Raw genomic sequence first — 22,345 nt, 5'->3', positions numbered from 1 at the left:
CTGGAGGACAAGCATTTGTGTGCACAGCCAACAGGTTGGCTTTAAGGACGTGCGTTCATGGGAGGAAGTTCTTGTTGTTTTTCTTAAGCTGAGAACGAGGAAGTTGGGAGGATTTCACTTTGCTTTAAAGAAGCAGTAGTCTGTCAGCCATCTGTTTGGAAAGAGAGCTACTTACACACGCGTCACGCAGCAAAGTGTGCTGTCAGCAGCAACAATTTCTGCTGATGGGGAAACTTCAGAGAAGATTCCTTACAAAAGTCATTATTCCATAGAAACACGCTGTTCTGCTCGGGATGCAGTCTCCAAATGCCTTTAGGGACTGTGACTAAACCCTCATTTGTGCCTTGGATGAACAACATCTGAGTGCAGGAACTGCCTGGGCTAGGCTGCCCGTCTGTGTCCAATGCGATGGTTGTAGCTCTGTAGGGTCAGCCTGGTTTTATGAGCTACATTTGCATCGAGACCTATGAGATGTGGTAAACTCGGGCTCTGCTGCCTACTGGGGTAATATTACAAGGATTTCTGTTTTGCTTTTCTTCTCAATCAGGTGATGCTGTGATCCAAGTATGAAGGAAAAATCTCCTTTGTTATACAGCAGCTAATATTTGTTTAATATGCTTAATCCATTCACCTTGCTTTGCTGCTGAAATTGCTGCACAGCTGTGCTCAATTAATCAGCTGTAGAGTCCTGCTCCTAAGAGGCTGAATTTCTGGGGGATGTTGAGCAATGTCTTTTCTGCAGCGCATCTAAATCACAGGGTGTTGGAACATGGCTGTGAATGCCACGTGCTCTTTCAAAAGCCCCAATAATTGTGTGTTACATATTCATCTTTGCAGGTAAGTGTGATCTGGATTGAACAAGTTTGGCATGCGGGCAGCAGCTTCAAAAAGGAGGAAATCTAGGAGTTAATTGGAGAAGTGGCAGTTCCCAGTCTCCTGTGCTTTCAGACAGCATTTGAGCTCAAAACTCGTTACGGTTGCACATATGCGTGTCCTCAGATTCTCTTGTTATTTTGTTTTAATGTAGACTCTGCAGTCATTACGGGCTATGATTATTCATTTATTCAGCCCCAGAAACTCTGGCAAAGCAGTGAGTGGAGGGTAGATGACTTCATCCCAAAGAGTTTCGATGTAAGCATAGCTAAAATCAATTGAAAAATCACGGCAGTCATAGCGGGTGACCAGTGCTGCAGCAGTACAACCCAAATCACGTTTTCCTGTAATGCTTTGCAGCTCCGATTGAGCCCGTTTGTTCTAGCTGACTGCCTTTTTCTTTGGAAGTGTGAAGCTCAGCATTTTCAGAGCAGTGTGAAATAAGGAATGTAAAAAAAAAGGACTTGGAGCAGTGAGGTGGCTAATTGAAAAACGCTCTTGGAGCTGTGCTTTCTTACAAAGAAACTGGCAGTTCTTAAGGAGCAAAGCACTTAAGAGTTGAGTTTCGATCTATAATCTCCAATGACTCACATTTATTTTTTTAATAGCAGCGTTTTGATAAGAAGGGAAAAAAAACCCACCCTCCTGTTGGTCGTCATGATGTCCAAGTGCCTGTGGCTCGTTTCAAAAGCAAAAGCAGAGAAAGGAAGAACAGACTGTTAGATCCAGGTGTGTTGTTCTGTTGTGTCACTGTCTTTCAAGCAGGATGTCTTGAATACAGCAGTGGCCACATGAATGCCCAGCAGCTTCCATATCATCTTTGTGCAGCTCAGACTGCTGATGTGTCCCCGTGGCCTTCCCTCAGGGCTCACTGCTGGTGCCATGCAGGCCGTGGAGGAGCTGGTGAATGCAAGAGTGCCAAGAGCAGTTGCTTGATTCTGTAACGATTCTTTGACATAAAGCAGTTCCACGAGCTACAGCTCGGAGTAGAGATGTTCTCATCTCATTCAGTAGCTTATCTTCCCTTGTGAGCTTCCCTTGTGTCACTTGCAAAACTGGATTTTTTGTTTGTTTGGTTGGTTTTTGTCTTAGAGGACCTTTGCCTGTTCTGTGAAAGTGTTTTGCTTTGATCTGAGTTGACTGCCCTTGTTTTTTGAGAGCCCTGCTGAGCTGCAATCCAGCAGGATGGCAGTAAGAACCTGCAATACTGTGGCTGCTTCTGTTTGCTGCTGCGTGTTATGCAAAGTGAAATGTGACACATCTGACAGCTTGATTTTCTAATTTCAGCCTTGGAGCACCACTGGTAGGCAGATGGACTATTAAGAGATAAGACAAAGGTTTCAGATCTGCAATCTTCTGAAATTCCAAGACCAAGCAGAAAGGATGTTTCATGCTATTCGAATGCCAAAAGTCAGCTCTTAGCTGAAGGAGGGGAGGAATTTGTAATCAGAACTTCCTTGCTTTTGGATCTGGGTAACAGTGCATTAATGTGCACGTTTCCTGCGTTAACAGGAGGTGCTTTTTTGTGCGTAATTCTTCCCAAATGTTTGAAGCAGCAGTCTCTGAAGTAACATCTGGAAAAGACCCAAGAGAGAAAGCTGTGATTTCTCTGAACACAAAGATCTGTTCATTCAGGAGACTCTGGTATTCAGACAGAAACCACCACAGTTCTCCTGTTTTCATGTAATGTGATTTGCAGCTAGTGCAACACTACAGATTGGCCTTTTTGGTTACGCAGGGCTGCAATCACTGTTTTTTACAGATACAATTTTTTGGAGAGCTTTTCACCCGGTTGTGCCAGTGCTTTAATGTGGGAGATGTGCTGCTGGAACCATGCCCGAGCATGAGCCATTTTCCTCCTCTGATTGAACACTTTTATCCTGGAATTCCTTTGGTCCTATCTCGGAGTCCCTTGTGCCACTGATATGCCTTTCAGTGAGGTTGAGCTTGGGGAGCTGGTGATTTTTGAGCAGTATGTGCAGCGTTTGCGTGGCATTCCTTCCCCATTCTGCACCAGTATCCAAAGTGCCATTGATTTTCTCAGTCGTGTCTATTTGCTGATTGAGAAAGAGCTTTGAGGAGATGCACAGCTTCTGAAATATCCAGTAAATACTGCACTGGATATTGAGTATTTATAATTCACTGTATTTTGGATCTGCTGGGGGAGATTCTCTATAGAGGAGTGGAGGCAGAGTAGCACAACGTTTTCTGGGAATTCAGCTTCATGCAAAGCTGCTTGTAGCAGCCACTTTCATTAGGTGCATTTTGTTCTTGCAGTGTACATAAAGCTTTATTGCTGTAGAACGTGATCTGCCTTCACCTCCATGCAGTACATGCTGCTTAGCAAAACATTCTATTTAACATTAAAAACCCTCTAATATTTAAAGAGATTTAAAAGAACAGTCCCTGCATCTGCTCTGCTGGAGGTGGTCACCCAGGCTGCGAGGGATTTATGTGCACAGTGATGCAGAATGAGAGGCTATGCCTTAAACAGACCATATTCCTGAATCTGGGCAGTTGATTTGTTTTCTTAATGTAAAAATATATTTAAAAATTTGTGTGTTCTTGACAGCGTCTGACAGCAGGCAGCGGCTTAGCAATATTCATAGTCTATGGTTCTGCTATAATCACGTCTTAAAAATGATTGTGGAAAACGCTGATCCTGCACCAAGCAGTGCTTGCAGCCCATTCATTCATTGGTCCTGTAAAACCCGTTTAGCTGAGGTTTATTCTGACAAAGCGTGTTTGTGGCACTGCTCCCTGCTAGAAATTGCCATGTTGCAGGGACGATGAAGCGAAGTGATGCTGCTGCATCCTGCACACAGGAACATTGGGCTGTGGTCCCCAATAACCTCATTCTTATTTCTCCCCGCAGCCATGGGAGGAAGAGCAAAATCCCCCTTCTCCAGCCATGTTTGGTTACTGCCTTTATGCTTATTTTATTGTTTTGTCTCTGTTCTTTAGTGTAAAATATGGGGGAGCCTGTGTGGGTTTAAGACATACGCTTGTCTTGTGGAAATGAGCTCCTTTCCCCTTGGTGATGTTTAATTTGAACAGGAGTCGGGAGCTAATTTTAGTCTCTTCAGCACTTGCTGCTGTTGTCATTCCCTCTTTGTAGCGTGCCTGACCCAGATTTGCTGCTTGCAGCCCCACAGCAGAGCTGCCTGGCTGCAGGGAAGCCGCATAGGTTAGCATGCCAGTTCTTTGAGCACTGTTACGTAGTGATGGAGAGCCCCTGCAGAACCAAAACACAGCAGGCTGAGGGCTGAATGCTCTCCTTTTCCATCATGTCATGGAATCACAAAATGTTTTGAGTTGGAAAGGACCTCTAAAGGCTGTCTGGTCTCTCCCTGCACTGAGCAGGGGCACCCACAGCTCCATCAGTGCCCAGAGCCCCATCCAGCCTGACCGTGGGTGTCTGCGGGGATGGGGCACCACCTCATCTGAGCACCCTGTGCTGGTGCTTCACCACCCTTAGCATAAAGAACATCTTCCTTATATCCAGCCTACCCCAAGTCATTTTTTGGCAGGGCCATGCACCATCCTTTCCAGCTTGTAGTGATAGCAGGGGTTGCCATGATGCAGGTGCAGAGCTTACTGAACCTCTTGAGGTTCTCCTGGGCCTATTGCTCAGCCTGTCTGGTTGGCATCCCTTCCCTTGAGTGTGTTGATTGCACCACACAGCTCTGTGCCATCTGCAAACGTGCTGAGAGTGCACTCAACCCCGCTGTCGATGTCTCTGATGTCGGTGTCTTCTCCATTCTGAAGGTAGATGGCTTCTCACTCTCCGTGTGGATTTTGCACGCAGTTTGATCTCAGCCCTCTGTAATTGCCTTCATGGTGCAGCTGCTTTAGCCACTGTGCTGGTGTTGACAAGTCTCTGAAACCTGAATTATCCAGACACATTGTCTTTTTCCAGATAATGTCCCGTAATTACGGCCTGCAGGCATCTCTGTGCGCAGTCACAGTGATAAAAATGTTAATGGAAAAACACTGTTGGTAAACAGAAAAGGAGAAGTGTGAAGTCCTTGGAGCCCGGCGTTCTAAAACAAAATCTGCCTTGTTCTGGGGGACAGATTGGGATGTGATGTAAAGACAGAAGGATAGCTGGAGAAGATGGTACCTGCGGTTTTGTTTGTGAATTAAGATATTTAGAAGATTTTTTTTTTCCTTGTTGATTTTATATTAGGGAAAATAAAAGCTTTTCTTTGCTTTATTTGGATACCAGGCATCCATAGAAAAACCTAGAGTGATTTGGAAGAAAAGATCTTGTTTGCCATGAAGGTCTGCTTTTTGGGTCTCTTTGGCCACTGGCTTCACCTTGAACTTTGCAGCCTTTCTGCATGTGGATAGAGCAACACAGACAGGGTTTGAATGCTGCAAGTGAAAAATGTGAAAATGTAATGGGGTGTTCTAGGCACCGCTAGGCAGAACTGTGTTGATTTAAAAGGAAATCCCAAAGAGGAAATAGTTCTTGTCAACTGATTATCTGAAGTTGTGGTTATGCTACTCATGCAATCATCCATGAGTGAGTTCCAGCAGCTGTGCCATAGGTTGTTCTTCCTGTAGAACTTCCAGGAAGGTGGTCTTGTTAGCCTGGGGGAGTTTTCCTACCTCATACGGTGCGGTATCTGAGGGCTTTAAGTTGGAATTAGCTGACATTTTCCTGGCAAGTCAGGAGTCTGTGGAACTGCCCATCTGTGTGGGCTGAAGGTGGTGAGTTTGTGGGATAACTGATTCTGCCTGGAAACCTCCGTGCTCACCGTTAAACCAGGAGGGAAGGTAGGACTTTGCTTAGAATCAATGGGGGAAGATGGAACTTGTTTATTTCTATTTTTCTTTTACTGGACAGTTTCAGCTGAGTCACTGAAGATGGATTGAAGTACCTAATCAGAAAGATGTGGGAAGAAAAATATATAAATGTTTTATTTTCTTTTCAGAAAAGGCCACAGATGGTTCTCTACAGAGCGAAGACTGGACGCTTAACATGGAGATCTGTGACATTATCAATGAGACAGAAGAAGGGTATGCACTATTTCAGCAAACTTGGAAAGGCTCTTGGGCAAAGTCACCTCCAGTGGCATTCAGCATGGGAGGAGGTGCAGTGAGTCTGGGGGCAGGTGCTTGTAGCTCAAATGCAGTTTACATGCAAGTTGTTTGGTTTTCCTCCTCCTTTCATCTTTCAGAGAAGCCCTGTAAAGTCCAGCATATTCTATGCTACGTGTCTGCCTGGGAAGGCTGGCATAAAAAAATGTCTGCTTGGAGAGAGTAACAAGTTTGTACTTCGGGGGTTCTTGGTTTTGGTAGATGCATCTCAGTGCTTCAATGTTATCAATTTCAGCCGTTTGAATAGAGAAGCTTCTTTGATGCATTTCCTTCAGCAACTGACAAGCTGTGCTTCTTGCAGTTTGCAGGAGAGCCCGTGGCTCGTGTTTAAACTCTGGGCCTCCTTCTGAGAGTTTGTCAGTCTTTTTTGTTTGATCAATGTCTTGCTACTTTGGTGGCCTCAGGCATTGCTCTGCCCTTAATATCTGTAATACTTTGTCTTTTCACATAATTCTACATGACCCTAGTTTAGTTGTAGTGAAGTTATCTAAAGATAATACAGATGCTTATGTTCATCTAGGAATGATAAAGGGTTCTTGTCCCTCAGTATGGCATGTGAAAAGTATGTGAGCTGTCTGTTTACGATGGTATGTTTCTCCTTCAGTCCAAAGGATGCCATTCGAGCGCTGAAGAAGAGGCTGAATGGAAACAAAAATTACAGAGAGGTCATGCTGGCTCTAACGGTGAGTGGAAGCAGGCTGGAATGCCTCAAAAGGGCAGATCCCTTTTCTTTTGTCATTTTGTTTTTCCTGGCATTCTTTTGAATATGCACATTCTTCTCCTGTGAGTGGTCACTACTCTGCCCTTTTCTCTTCAGTTGCCTCCACGCTTTCTTGAGGAGAGGAACTGGAAGCTTTGCTTCAAGTGACCCAAGTGATTTCTGCTTTTGTCTGTGCGCTTCTCCAGCCTAAGTACTGACAGAGGAAAGTCGTAGCTCAAGTGTCCCTACCCTTTGGGACTTTACTACCCTCATCCTGCTATGTCAGGCTGTTTCTCCACTCCCAACTGTGGGCATATTTGCAAGTGGGAAATATGGCACTTGCCATATTTTCAACTTCCTAAGTAGCTGGTATACGGTTTCCCTTGTGAATGGATCCCCGTAGGAGGCTCATATTAATTTATGCTGATCTAATTTTGCTCAGTAAAGTGTAAATTATATTCTGTGCATCTGCTAAGGTGTGAGATAATTTGCCAGTGACCTTTCCTACTGGGGAGAGCTGGGGTTTCCTGGATAATGCAGCACTCCAAAGGCGTGATGCTGGGCAGGCTGTGCGCCACAGCGGTCTGAGGAATGAGCAGCAATAACGAGATCGAGTTATGCTGCTGTGGGTGGGTGATCTGTATGATTCTTTCACAGAGCTCTTGTTGCATCTCCCTGATGAAGCGTGACTGTACTTTCTGTCTTCATGCCATTTCCTGTGCGGGATTGTCATTTTGACAGATTACCAAGGACCAAACCATGAGATTATCCATTGCGCAGGAAAGAGCAAAATTCATCAGGAGTGAGTCCGTGTCATCAGAGCTGATGAAAGTGGCTGGAGTAGGAGAGTAATTATAGACTCCTCAGATAGAGAGTTGCAGCAGTTATTAGGCATAGCTGTAAGGAGAAGTGACGCGTTGGATTTATCTCCATGCTAATCATGTTCTTCAGAGAAAAATCAACAGCTGTTCTTCCATGGCAGTTGAATGGCAAGTGGAAGGTGCCTCTAGCTAGGTTGCAGGGGGAAAACGTGTCAAAGTATAACCTGCCAGAGCATTCACAGGGGAGTGTTTTGAATGAGTGAAGATCATTCACCTGAATTCCCAACCCAAAAACATGACTTGTAGCTCAGAGCAACCGGGTCCAGCTGTGTCCCAGCTACATAGAAAATGCTGGAGTGCCACAGCGTGATAATATCTCACAGTGACAGGATGTCCTCTGCCTTACCTGCTCTGGATGTGATGCTGTGTATTTAGCTGCTCAGCTGTGCAAGTTGGAAAGTGCTTTAGAGAGAAAGAAACCTCATATTTCTTTACCTTGAAAACAGGCAAAAGTAAATTGCAGAAGTGTCTAATATGGTGATGATAGGCAAGGTACTTCAGAATGTGTGTGTAGGAAGGAAGCTTTTTGACAATACTGGAGAAAAAAAATGAAGAACTGAGAATATAAGAGTATAAAATCTTATAGTCTTTTCTTCTGTCTCTCTCTCTTCCATTTTATTAATAAATAAATAAACCAGAAACCAACCACACTGCTGCTGTGTGCGTGGTCGAGCTTTGCTCCAACAGCGAATGCTTTTTGTTTGTGTGTAGGTGTTGGAGACCTGTGTGAAGAACTGTGGCCATCGCTTTCATGTCTTAGTGGCAAACCGTGACTTCATAGATGGTGTGCTGGTGAAAATCATCTCGCCCAAGAATAATCCCCCCACCATTGTGCAGGATAAAGTACTCGCACTGATTCAGGTACACGGCTCATCTGTGCTTCTGTATGTTGCTGCCTGAAGTGAGGACTGTCTGCTGCAGTGCTACGCATCGCTGAACATGCTGTCATCATTAAAAAATGTGGCAAGTTTTTTATATGTAAAAACAAACAATGTATCCAGATTGGTAGCGAAGAGCAGACCTGCATGCAGAGGAATTGTATCCAGGGAGAAATGTCTGGATTCTTGTTGGAAAGATAACTCTCTGCTCTGAAACAAGAGGGCTTAAAGATAAGTGGGTTGCTTTGCAATTTAACAGTCAAATTTAGAAGCTGCAGACCTGCTTCTGTGATGGGTTTGTCATTAGAGGCCAGGAAATTTTAGAGCTTTTATTGCCATTTGAAGAGAACACTTAACCTTCCTATGTCTGTTTCCCTGAATGGAGTCATTTCCCTCCTTTACAAAGTATTCTGAATTCCTTTTAAAGGTGGCTACGGAAAAGTTAAGGATGATACAGGAGATAAATGGCTTTGGTGTCCCTGCTCTGGTTGTTCTGCAGTGAAAGTGCACTGTCAGTTCAGATATTGCCCTGTCTGCCACTTTTCCTTCTGTGCAGCTTAACAATAAACAGCCATGTTAATTCCAGCAACCGTTAGCAACACGAGGAAACACTGGTACCTGCCTGGAGGAGATTTCACAATTATAGGCAACTTTATCACTAAGCTCTTACCGGCTGCTGCAGATACCAGAGACTAAGAGATACCATGTATTCCAAGTGATATAAACCTGCTGCAATGTTTCTTGTGGGATGGCATTTACAAACACGTGGCATAATTTTCCAAATATACTTCTGATTTCTGTGGCTAAACATGCAGTTGAATTCCTACTGGTGTATTTGTTATTTGGATACGCAGGCAGGGCATTGTTAGAGCATGACAATGTAAATAAGTGATTTCCAAAAAGGAAATAGGCTGGGTGGGGAGACAAGGTGGGCATTCACTGGGGCACATGGAGTTCCTCTATTTCTGGTCTCTGATCTGAGCCCTGGGTGTCTGCTTGGGGGGGGGGGGGAGAGCTGGTACGTGTGGTGGTGGGGCAGTGATGTTAAATACTGCCCCATAAGGAGAAATTGTGCGTGTGTTTCCCTGCTGGTTCCTTTTCTACAGTGTCTTAGGGGATATTGGTTACTCTGAGTCCTGGGCTTATGTGGCTTTTGATATAGAAAGCCTGGGAATTACGGATGTTGCCTGTCAGGGGGTTCTGTTAGTGTCACTGTAGCTGGGGCTGGTAGGGTATTCTGTGTTCCAGATTGCCTGATGAATTCAGGGAAGTGCCTGCTCTCCTCTCATCTGCCCTATGGACGTTGCACCCAGAGCATCCTGTGTGTCATGATCACTTTGCTCTGCTCAGACTTTGCTCTTTTGAGCTCCCTGCAGAGCCAGGTCTGCTGATCTCAGCTCTGCTCTGCTAACATTACATTTATCCCTTTCTGTAGGCTTTTTACTGTTCGTATCAGGGAATTAATAAGAACAGAAATGTGAGGATTAATAGCAGACTTGGAAGCATGAAAATAAAGCTGTACAAACAGCATATGTCTTCAGCCTATAGCTCTTGTACTCCTGGACCTTCCCAGAGCACCAGCAGAGAAAGCTGCCATGCAGTTCCTTATGTAGAGACTAGACTGTTCTGAGACATTGGGCATCTTGTGTCTCAGTTTCTCAACCTATTTCTCACTGTACACGAATTAGCATATATTGCCAACTGCTTATCCTTCCTTATTCTGATAGAAGGCTCTGGAACTATTCTTCCCACTTGGCACCAAAGGTGAAGCTTAGGAAGGCCTTTAGAGGTATGGCATATTCTTTTGAAGGAACATGCATTAAAAAATGTCATACTGGAAAAATTGCTTTGTGATGGTCACTGATTTGGGGCCAGTTTTTCAATAGCATTTTATTCACCTGTTCGAGCACGGTGAGGTGCCAAGTGGGACTTGCACAGCAGCATCCTGAAATATCTCCCTTGATTGTGTGGCCCAAAGTCTTTGCAGATCTGAATTCAATCTCACCCCTGTCATACGCTTCCTTGGACAATGGACAAGTCTCCTGAGCTCTCTGTGCAGCTCCTTATCTGCAACACAGAGCTAATGTTCCTTCTGCCTAGCTGAATGGTAAGCTGACTAGGGCAGGGATTGTCTAACAACATGTGCAGACAGTGCTTAGGACAACAGTGCCCAGTCCTTCGTGTGACCTCTACGAGACGTGCTGCTGCAGATAACGGTCCCAGTGCGGGCAGCTGAAGAGTACAAATGAAAGTGTCTCGTTTCTCCAGGGAAGAGTTACAGAAGAGACAGTGCATAAGAAAAGCAGAGTGCAGATAAGTGAGTTCGCTGTCATTATTGCTTTCCAAAAGATCCGTAAGAAGCCAGTGGAATAGGGATGCATTAGTCCATGCTCCTGGGCAAACAAGTGCCAAGAAATGCTGGGGACTTTTGCTTCTAAGTTTCTTCTGAGTGATTGTTTAATAGAGCATCCCAGGCTGAACATTTTCCACTCCCACTTGCACATAGAGTGGAAATGGGAAACACCATTATGTAGAAACATCATTCAGATGACTTGTTATGTAAATTGAAAGTGTAAAGGCAGTGCAAGGGTAGAGTTACTTGTGCAGTAAATGTCTTTGTGATAATCAGGAATGGTTTCGAAGGTCACTTCCAAGGAAGCAGAATGGCTTGTTGCAATTGGAGCTGGTTTCTATGGCTCAGACAGGACTGCTTGGACTTGCACTGCATCAGAGCAGTAGATGAGTTAATTTGCTAACCAGGAAGCAAACATAGAATTGCCAGCTTGTGAATGATAGTGGATTGTCTCCTGAGTACATATCGTAGAGATGCTTTCTTAGAATTGAACGGAGTAGGAATGCAAGTTAAATATTAATATTATTTTTTAGCTTGTTTTTCTACCTTTGATTTCTTTCCTCTCCAATACAAAAAGTAACTAAAAACAGGTTTTAAAATAAAAATAAGTGAGGAACTAGTGTAAAAGTGATGACTAAATGAATTAAGGCCGGAACCCACGCACGTCTCACAGCAGTTGTGGAGCCGGCATGCTGCACTCCATATCACATATATGGGGGCTCAGCTGAATGCTTTATTTTTAAATGAGTCATGATATTGCAGTTTTTCCCTCCCCTACATTGTTAATACGTGGCAAATTTCCAGCAAAAGTGAAAGCAGGGAAAAGTCATTCAAGGTACTGCGCTCCTAAAGCTTCGTGAGGGCAGGAGGCTGCCTGGAGAGGAGAAACACTGCGTACCTCCATGAAGGAAAAGCTCACGTGTGAATTGAAGCCTTTTTAGACAGAGGAGAATTCAAGAGGGAAAGATATTTTGAGTGGGAAGTTCTCCCTTTAGCTCTTTCTCTCTGACACACTGGGTTGTCTCAGTGTTGGATATGCTCTGTAAGGGTACAGGCTTCATTAGCTCTGCTGCTCGTGGGACTGCATGTTTCATGATACATGAACCTCAGAAACAGCCCTTGTTGTTTAAGTTTGGTCTTAAAAAAAATGCTGAAGAAAGCTTGACAGCTGATTTTTCTTCTGCCATAAATGAGGAGGTTTCACAATGTTAATAACCTAAGATTATTATGTGGCTTCACGAATTCTGCTTAGACTGATTTAATCTTTTGTATGTTTTTAATTTTCTGGTGGGTGGTTGGCTGCAAAACATGAAGAAGAGATCAGCCTGCAGACAGTGCTAAGGAGAGGAGATGGGAAGGAGCTTTCATTTGCATTTACAGACTGATGGTGGCAGGGGCTATACGAAACTACTGTGCACTGGGTTGCTATGCTGTACTCATACAGAATGTGGATATGACTGTCTTAATAACATTTGCAGGATCTTTTAGACCAGGTCTAATGACTGCAGCTTCCCTTTGGGGCTGAAACATACAAAGGCTTTTGTGGTTAGTATCTGAGGTCATGATGGAGAAGGAACTTTGTTGGGATGTCCATGGATAATCCCTCCTGTTTTCCAGGCCTGGGCTGATGCCTTTCGAAGTAGCCCTGATTTAACTGGAGTAGTGCACATTTATGAAGAACTTAAGAGGAAAGGCATAGAGTTTCCCATGGCTGATCTTGATGCTTTATCTCCAATACACACACCACAGAGGGTAAGCTGCGATGTTGCAATGCTGGGGGTGTTTTCCACAGCTGGGTAACTACTCTTCTTTCTCCTCCTGTTTCTTTATACTTGGCTTATTTTCTCACTCCTGGAAGGAATTTAGAGAAGGGGCTGAAGCATAATGCAGCTGCATTGTGACAGGCTGGTAAGTTAGTGGGATCTCCTCCCTTGAGTCAAACATCAATCTGAAAGGAGTTTGGAGGTTTGTACGCTTGTCTTGTACCACAAAACCACCACATAAATGCTGCTAATTCTCAGAGAGAGACCATAAGTATATGAGATTGCTTCATTTTCTCAACATTATACTTGTTTATCTTGGTAATAAACCTGAACCAAAGCCTGCCCGTATTTTAAAGGTATGCAGATGCTGAATCTCCCTCTGATCCCATGCTAACATGAGGTCTTTATACCTTTGAAAACTTATGTATGTGAACTTGACAGAAACTACTGCTAGGAAGGAACTTAATGATCACAGGTGTTCTGATTATTCACTGTGAAAAGTTAATGAGTCTTTGAAGTGGTAAATGCAAATGATCAGAACTGAAGGATTACAATCCTTGTGTCAAGATCAATTAAATCCAGTACCTATTTATCACGTCATCTCTTGTAAGCCTACAGTTTAGTTCCTAGTTTGAAATTATTTATAATTATTTATTTTTGGCTCTTATTTTTATGTTGCTTTTTATTTCTCATAACAAATTGACTTATGTGCATGTGGCCTGGGTCAAAACACGGGTGTGTGTTTTGGTTGCAGCTGTCTGTTTATGGGCTGGCCTGCCAGTCTGTTCTCGTAACTGCACTGACCTTTTCCACAAGGTACAATTATGTTCTATATTTGAGCCTATCTGGCTTGAGGTTGCTGACAAAGCAAGTGCTGTCACCATTCAGTTTTTGAACTACTGTCTTTCTGATGTGGCAGAGCGTTCCTGAAGTTGATCCTGCAGCAAATATGCACAATTCACAGTCTCAGCAAAGGATGAGCACCAGTTCTTATTCTTCACCTTCTCCAACGGCGTATTCTGCTCCTCAAGCTCCAGCTCTGAATGTGACTGGCCCCATCACTGCCAATTCTGAACAGGTATTGGGATGATTATTCTTTTGAGTGAAACTCAGCAGATCAAATTAGAAACCGATTTGCAGAGGAACTTTCATTTTCACTCTTCTGACATTGATTGCCTCCTAGGGCTGGTTCTACTTAGTAATCTTTCCTCCTATTGTACTGCAAAGTCTAGGGTTTAGCTTTGTATGTGTGGCCTCCTAATGACAGCAGTTATGAAATCTCACAGTCTGATGCGCCAGTCCACTCAGCAGTGGTGCTCTAGGTAAGCAGTTTTTCCACTAGCCATACTCCTTTAGAGGCGCAAAACGCCTTGCAGATGCAGTAAGTCTTTCTAACAAGGACTTAAGCTTGCATCCCTCAGGATACCTAATATAATGTCATCCTTTCTCTGTGCTAAAAAAAAAAAACACCAAAACTTAGCAGCCAGAGATCCTGCTTGAAAAGTGTGTATCCTTCCTCACATTTGAGCAAGACACACAAGATGGCAACCAAGATCTGGTTTTAGCCACTGTTTGCAATTGCTTCTCTTCTGTACAAGCGTAGCACATCTGTCTGTGTTGTGGTAGTGACTGATATTACACAGTCTGTTTCTTTTTCTGTTGCTTTCTCTAAAATTTTCTCCTGGCTGAAACTTTACCTTTCTCCCCCACTAGAATATGCTGAGCCTCAGATATCAAGTCAGAGAGAACCAGAGGTACCACTGAGTCAGTTAAAGCCACAAGGTTATGCAGTACTTTGCTGTCTTGTTCCCCTAACATAGATTGCCCGGCTGCGCAGTGAACTGGATATTGTTCGTGGGAATACCAAAGTGATGTCTGAAATGCTGACAGAAATGGTTCCTGGACAAGAGGATTCTTCAGACCTTGAATTACTCCAGGTAACACTTTTCTAGCAAATACGATTCTGGTCTTGTCTGTGCTTGAGGTTGGTTGTGGGTTTTGTTGGTTTTTTTGGAGGCAGGATGTTTTTTGTTGTTGTTCCACTCAGTGCTGTGACTTGCTGGGTTTATGTAATGGATGTGGGCTGCACTTGATCCCAGCTAATCTCATCTCTCAGTGCTTTTCATTTGATAAAGCTTCTCATGATGAGGATTTCTCAACTTCTTTTGATACCCATTTCACTACTTTCCTGTGCGTGTTGCTAGTTGGTTTTTTTTGTAATGTTGAATAGTCTTCCTTACCACAGCACAGCCTGGAGCTGCCTCAAATGCTCATCAAGTAGTGAGCATTTCTCCTTTCAAGTCCTCTACAATCAAGTGTGCAGTAGTAAAACATTCCTGGCATTACAGGAAAAAAAACATTACTTGGTTCCAGATGGACCAAGAATTGCCAAGGGTCTGTGGGTTCTCTGCCACTTGATATAAATGAACTTCTTTCCAGCAGATGTGCTGTAGGTTGTCCTGAAGGCAGTGGCTTAAGGCAGGAGCTGAGGTGAAGTTTCATGCTGTCAGCATGGCCTGACTGTTTTATTTCCTGGGTAATCTCAATCCAGTGCTGTGCTTGTTACTTTGAAAGAAAAAGAAACCTGTATGTTGAGCTCACAGGTCAAGCTTCATAGCTACTTCTCCAGACCTGGTAGCGAGGTGCCCTGGGCTGAGGAAGTTAATATGAACTAGCTGCAGCACAGATGAGGAATACTGTGAGTCAGTTTCCAGCCACTGCCCTTACCGTGCTATTTGCTTTTTCGTAGCTTCAGAAATAGGCTGCTGTTCTGATCCTCCAGCAGGGAGGATGGGCTCCCACAATAGCACATTTGAAGGAAGGCAGGGAATTGCTCTCTGCAATACATCAGAGCTTGAAATCAATCCAAGAATTGGTCTCTCCCATGCAGCTGTGCTGTGTGTTTGTCTCGGAGCCATCATGGCAGCTGACGAGAGGCTCTGTGATAAAGAGCCTTTCATTTACTGCCCGTTTGGTTGGACAGCTCAAAGCAAAAGAAGCTTCCAGGAACCCATGACAGACCAAAACGGTGTAGAACGGTTTGCTTGCATTCAGAAACAGCTACCAACATCTTGACAGCGTAACCTTACAGCATAGCTTTAAGGTTAAAGATCTTGATCATAAAATGGAACGACAGCAGCGATTCTTTATTCCAACTGGTTCCCTTCAACTGCTGCATCCTAAATCTGAATCACAGAGCTGGTGAGAACCCGCTTTTGATGACAAAGGATGGATGGTCTTTTGAAAGCTGTGAGCTGGGTGCTGTGTGCAAGAACTCCTTGCTTTGAGGTTTATATAGCCATCCTCCTTAAATAATTCCTGACATTTTCTCCAACAATCAAATGTAAACAGCTTGCTAGAGAGCCAGCTCTGAGCAGAATAGATAGGTACTGTCAGCCCTCTCAGAAAGGCAGCAAACAAACCTCTGAAATGTCACAATCTGCTTCTAAAGTGATGGGATCAAAACTGACATTGGAGAACACATTCCTCAAGCTGTTAAGGCAGCTGGATTGCACTAGGTGAAATTTATCCAGAGCTTAGGTTGTCAGACCATGCAAGGAAAACAAACACATTTTTGCTTTCATCCCAAAGGTTGTGTACTAACAAGTCATCCTTGTTTAGTGCTGAATTTTTGCTCTGAAATGGAGCTGGGGGGTGGAAGATGATGGAAGGACGTGCTTTAGTTGAAATGTCAGTGCCCATTGAAGTAAAACTGTGGATCTAATGAGTGGTGCCATGCCATATGTCGTGTTTCTTCCTGTAGCTCCTCCTCAGCATACCAGCTTTGACCTTTGGTCGTGAGACCTTTCAGACCAACGGAGGTGAAAAAATATATATAAATAATTATTTTTTTTTCATTTACTTGGTAATTGGTGAGCAAAGAATTGTCCTGGAAATGTGAGAATTCCTTTAGACAAACTCGAGCCTCCCTGCTCTAGAGTTTTTTGCTTTTGTTTTTTCAAACTGTCCACTGCCTTTTTGCAATCTCATCTCTGGACTCACCTGAAGGGAATGTTTCTGTGTATAGTTCAGTACTGATGGGTGGTGGGGGGGAGATGCTCATCTTTTCGTGCTCCTGCTTCTTGTGTGTTCACCCTCATTCACTCCATGCACGGCAAGCTCTGTGTCCCCTGCCCTTGTCTTCCTGCTGCATAGCCCTGATGAACTTTCCCTGCTTGTTCCACCACTTGTCTTCTAGTTGTTGCAAACGGTTTTGTCAAGAGGAGCAGACACAGAGTTTTCAGTGACAACTCTTCTGGAAAGCTCTTGTATTAGCATATTTTGTTCTTAAGGAAGATGACTAAAATACAGATATTTATTTTCTGAAGTGCTCAGAGTTAAAGAAGAATCAGGATGTTGAATTCTAAATAGGCTCTCAAAGTTCTGTGCCATCGTCTTGAAGGGCATGTTTGATTAGATGTGCTTTTGGGTGACATTTAATCATGCAAAGATAGACTTGTCTTAGTGTTTCTCAGCTGCAGGATATGTTTGGCTGTGAAAGAACTCAACAAAACCTATTTATTGCTGGCTGCTTATCAAAATGTGCATGCACAATGCATTCCTCATAGGAGTTGAACCGAACCTGTAGAGCCATGCAGCAGAGAATCGTGGAGCTTATCTCACGGGTGTCCAATGAAGAAGTCACAGAGGAACTGCTGCATGTGAATGATGATTTAAATAATGTCTTCCTCAGATATGAAAGGTGAGACACCTTTTCCATCTACTGTTACATTCATTCTGAGTTTTCACTTGCAGGGCAGTTGATGAAGTTGGCTATCTGGACCCGTGGGCCAGCATCACAGAATGTAAAAAACCAAAGCACAGGAAGCGCTTACAAAGTCTTTCTGTTGTCTTTCATGATAATATTCCTGTTTCAGTTGTTTCTTTTAATATTATGCTGTTGTTTATTTGTTTTTTTTTCCTCGCAGTTGAATTTTTGTAGAGAATATCTGTAAAATGCAGGACAGTATGGTGCAACACTCTTTGAACTGGCAGGCACTTGAGTCTGTAAGTTCCTACTGTGTGTTGCTGTGTGAATGTAGGAACCAGGGAATGAGAGCAGCACAGCCCCAGCTGCCAGTTCCACTTCCTAACATAGGAAGCAGCACAGGCATTTCTGCAGAGCCTGGCTTGGGGAGGCTCCCGGCAGCTATCTGCCTTCTGATCTCTGAGCTCCCAGCTTCCAGTTCTGGTGCGAGGGGAGCTGCCTGATGTGCACGAAGCCTTCATGCATGGAAGGGTTTTGTTTTTAAATAATGCTTAACATCTTGAAAAGGCCTGGCTTGCACAGAACGGAGGTTTTGAAGAGTCGACGTGCAGGCATCATCCCCAGGGGCGGGACGTGGGTCACAGGACTTGCAGCATGTCAGACAAAGGCGCTGTCAGCCACATCTGCTGCAGGAGTGACACGTGATACGACAGTCTTGGGAAAGTTTAATCTTCCCCTTAATGACAGGCCTGGGGAGCGAGGCACTGAAGAGCACCCTTTGTTCCTTGTTCCTAGCATAGGGCTTTGTTTCTCAAGCCTTTAAAAATAAATTAGACTCTAGATCTGTGAATCTGTGCTGTCACAGCAGAGGCTGGAAAGAAGACTCAGTGGCCTCAATTTTGTCTTTGATTTAGCCGTTCAGAGGAGATCGGGGCAAACTTTGAAACAAATGCTGACTTTTTGTGTGAAATGGTACGTGTTTCATGCATGAGCACCATCCTACATGGGGCACGGAGTAACGATCACTAAGGCTCAGTTTGGTCACCCTGAATGTTTTTTTTCTGTGTTATTCCATCTGCAGCTTTGCTGATTGTAGCTGACGTATTTGTAACCATTATACGCTGCAAGGTGAGCTGAGCAGGGCTGGCGAGCTATTTATGGTCGAATAGCTGCAGTGGTCTGAGTGCTTCAATAAATTCCAATTCTCTGTTGTTCCAAAAGCTCCACATTCGTCACGTTGATTTCTCTTATGGGTCCAAAGCTCTTTCAGTGATTTGAGCAGGAGCTCTGGCCATCGCCGTGGAGCTTTGGATGTAAAAGAATATGTGTGGTACATCAGCCTGCTGGTGAGAAATGGGAGGTGGGAGGTGTCTTAGGTTTCCAGCTTAAGGAACTAGATTTCCACTAATGCCAGACACCCACAGTTTCCTAAAATTGAAATTTGGGCCTGAATTTGTTTTCTTGCCTTTTAGGTCCAAGTTTTCCTCTGTTACCTTATGAAAACACTTTAGTTTGCTTGCAGTTCTCCCCTGTGTTTTGTTCAGCTGAGAGAAAACCCATAGTATTTTTATTTTTTACTGAATAGAGAGGTCACGTGTTACTACTTTTGAATGAGGAGAAACTCTTAACTTCAGAAAAACAATAAGGAAGGCTGTGAGAAGAGGCAGTTCCCTCTGCTTTTTGAGTTCATGCATGCTGAGTTTGCATTTGGGGTCCTATGCGTCCATATGTGTGGGGAAGGAGTAGAGAAGAAACCAGGTCTTGGCTGGCTGGACTTCCTCCCCTAAGAAATGTGAGGGTTTTTATGTAACCTCATTATTGTTCGTTCTCAGATAGCACCGACCTATTTGAGTGCAGATCCTGATGATCTCCGAGTATTGTTAGGGAATGGTTTTGTTAAGCACTGTTTCTTCTGGTGCCTTCTGCTTGGGGTAGAGCTGTGCTAGCATGTGTATTGCTTCTAATTTACATGTAGTGCAGCAAGAGGGAGCTGTTAAGTGGGAGTAAGAGTCACTGCGGTGCTCAGCTGATTTAGCTGGGAGCATCAATCTTACTGCAGTTGCTTCTGTCCCTTGGCTAACAGAGCAGTCTATCAAGAAGCACTTAATGAAAAAAAAAGAAAAAGACAAAATCCTACAGTGTTTTTCTGGCCTGTGTGTGCTGCAAGATCAGATTAGGCAACTTAATATCCACATTGCCAACAATGCAACTTCTGTAACTATCCTCCCTTTGTCCTAGCTTGGAGTTAGACCTGCTAAGGATCTCTCTTGAACCAATGAAAGCTACATTCACTATCCAGCATGCCCTGACTTCGTTATAAACTTGCGTTTTTCATTGTTTATTGGTGGCTTTAATGGTCCCTTTTGATTGATTATTGGTTTTTTTAAACAGGTTTGAACGATACCGATCCGGACGTTCCACACAAAATGCCAGCAACGGAGTAAGTGCCAAACTGCATGTGTCACATTAGGAGCTACACCACGCCAGTCCTGCTGGGTCAGACAAAAAGCCAGACCAGCCGTGTGTCCTGTCTGTGGTGGTTAATAGTGGGTACAGGGAAAGGAGTATAAGAGCATGTCAGACTTGTAGCTCAGGAAGTCAGTGCTCCAAAACATCTCTGTGTTTACAGTTCTTGATGGATTTTCTTTCATCTATTGACTTTTTTGTGATTGCTTTTGAGTCTGTGCAGGCTTCTGACGCTCACAGTGGTCTGGTGCAAAAAGATGAAGACACAGACAGATGAGATAAATCTGAAGAGATGTAGATGACCTCCAGGACAGTTCCCTGTTGCCCTTAGCAGTCAGACTGATTTTTTTAATTTATTTATTTTTAAGTGGCTGACTCTTCTTTTTCCTCCATTAATCTCTTTAGTATCCAAGGGGGTAGTCCATTTGGCAGTATGGAAGAAAAGTCTTTATAGGAAGCAGGCATTGTTTTTTGGTGTTTAATGTTGTACTTTAGGAAAGAAAAAAAATCTCTGGCACTCATAACTTGTGTTGTTTTTATGTCCCAACAGGTCCTGAATGAGGTGACAGAAGATAACTTAATAGATTTGGGTCCTGGCTCTCCAGCTGTAGTGAGCCCTATGGTTGCAAACTCAGCACCACCATCATCACTTTCTTCACAGCTTGCAGGGCTTGGTGAGTACCTGGTTTGATAGTGCTGAAGAACATGAGGCTGTAATGCATGGACTTGTTCAATCCTGACCAATCTTGTGGGTCTTGAAGAGCACGCAGGAACAAGTAGGCAGATCTTGAGTGTAGGAGCAGGTCTGAGCTATTGCTGAGGTCCTTGACTGACCTGAACATCTGATGCAAGCTCTTCCTGCAGCTGTTGGGCTGTTGCAATTTACAACACTCTGCACCCTTTGACTCACTTCTACTTTTGCTGTATAACCATAGCAAGTTTTGGTTATGTGGCTTTGACATTTGGGAAGGCTTTCCCATTCGTCTGCACTATAGAGATCTGTAATTGGGAATCAGCCTGGCACAAAAGGGAGGGATTTATTAACCAAAGGGGAGCATGAAGGAAAAAAGACAGATGCAAGTTTTCAGTCCTGGTAAAACTTGTACTCTTATTCTTGCTAAGGTTTAGCACTCTATGGGGTGAATACAGCGAATATTCTGGACCGTTCTCCTGCAAATAATACTTGAATTCTTTGAATGAAAGGTCCTGTGAAACTGATGGATAGTTTACATTAAACCAAACCAAAAACTGCTTGAGGTGATCACTTGATTTGACTGGAGGTTCTCTGCTACAGCTGTTAAGTAGATGATGTTTATAGCTGTGTTGTTAATAACTTCCTCTATAGCCTCCCCAGTCGTGGCACTGCTTGCACGTGAATACTGTTTCACTGGTCCTCTTCTTTTGCAGACTTGGGTACAAACAGTGTCAGTGGCACACTCAGCTCCCTACAGCACTGTAACCCTCGCGATGATTTCGACATGTTTGCACAGACAAGAGGCAGTTCCTTGGCTGAGCAACGAAAGAAGTATGTCAGAGTTTATCTTTAGTGTTGTTTGATTCACGGCCTTACTGTTTTCTAAGGGCATGGGTCTGAAACTTCTTTGTTTCATTCCAGGTGGAAAAAAGTAGTTCTGATGTATGCTTTTGTGCTGCTTTTAATCCGGGCCTTATCTTCCTGGTCTTTATTAGTATTAGCAAATGGGGAAGTTCTTGCTGCTGGCCAGAGCAGACTGGCTGGGTAATGTTACTTGACTGTCTTAGTTAATGAGTTCATTGGAAACTTGGAAATAAACTTGCATTTACTTTTGCTTTCAAAAAGGCTTGTCTCCCCATCCACCTGGCCAGTGCTTAAGGTAGAGGAGCATAAACATCTTTCATATGAAGGTCAATGGATATACCTTGGTGGCTGAATTGCTGTGGTCGAGGGCTTGAAAACAGAGTTAACATCAGTTAAACTCTCCCCTTGGCCCAGCGATGAGACTCTCTTAGGATGTCAAGGCAGTGTGGCTTGCACCAACATGGCTGTCATGCTGTCTCTGATTTGTTTATGTTTGTAGGGCTTGCATCTCTAGGGCTGCAAGTCTGGCAATTTCTTGGTTATTTAACAGGCCCAATTATTTTAATGTAAAATAAATCTGTGCACTTATTAAGAAATCCTTTGATCCCTGTCAAGTGAGATTCATTAAAAGCCACTCAGGTAATTTACTTTCATATATTGTTTCTTGCTGCCTCCTGGTTTCAAATTCAAGAGGGTGTAATGGCTAGCAGCAGTCAGAGCAACACTTTGTCTCAAACCAAGAAATGTTGTTAAATAGGTTAGCTGAGACTTCAGCAGATATTCCAGAGCTGATATGTTTTCGATAATTTCAGCTGGCAGGCTTATTAGGATCTTTCATTTGCAGCCATTAGTACAGCTGTTTGTACTGCTTCAGCTGTAGTGTCAGTGCTGAGATGTGCTCTGCTGTAGAGGCACACGTTACCACTAGATATTTCAGGCTGAGAGCCCTAATGTGCAGTCAGAAAGGAGATGCATTGCAGAGAGATCTAATGGAGTTCCCTCTGTCTCTTGTGCTAAATGAAGCGCGAAACTAGCTTCCCACACTGCACCTCTGTCTCC

General features: G+C 43.8%; 1 protein-coding gene across 2 annotated transcripts in view; it reads left to right on the top strand.

The window, feature by feature from the left end:
• Window positions 1–22,345, top strand: part of TOM1L2 (target of myb1 like 2 membrane trafficking protein) — a 50,499-nt gene that overhangs the window by 11,065 nt on the left and 17,089 nt on the right. The window contains exons 2-13 of one of the 2 annotated variants that reach the window (XM_042863992.1): window positions 1,028–1,131; window positions 1,482–1,602; window positions 5,814–5,898; window positions 6,584–6,662; window positions 8,272–8,421; window positions 12,409–12,543; window positions 13,474–13,632; window positions 14,375–14,491; window positions 17,123–17,256; window positions 19,654–19,702; window positions 20,279–20,402; window positions 21,136–21,253. In XM_042863992.1, the coding sequence (XP_042719926.1) occupies window positions 1,028–1,131; window positions 1,482–1,602; window positions 5,814–5,898; window positions 6,584–6,662; window positions 8,272–8,421; window positions 12,409–12,543; window positions 13,474–13,632; window positions 14,375–14,491; window positions 17,123–17,256; window positions 19,654–19,702; window positions 20,279–20,402; window positions 21,136–21,253 (1,375 nt within the window). The remainder of the gene's footprint in view (window positions 1–1,027; window positions 1,132–1,481; window positions 1,603–5,813; window positions 5,899–6,583; window positions 6,663–8,271; window positions 8,422–12,408; window positions 12,544–13,473; window positions 13,633–14,374; window positions 14,492–17,122; window positions 17,257–19,653; window positions 19,703–20,278; window positions 20,403–21,135; window positions 21,254–22,345) is intronic. The other variant, XM_042863993.1, reaches the window with a different exon arrangement.

The sequence above is a fragment of the Lagopus leucura genome, unplaced genomic scaffold (assembly GCF_019238085.1).
Source record: "Lagopus leucura isolate 7727_CA_CO unplaced genomic scaffold, USGS_WTPT01 Super-Scaffold_760, whole genome shotgun sequence".
Classification (NCBI taxonomy): Eukaryota; Metazoa; Chordata; class Aves; order Galliformes; family Phasianidae; genus Lagopus; species Lagopus leucura.
Note: the sequence above shows the minus strand (reverse complement) of the source record. Positions and strands in the feature narration are given on the sequence as shown.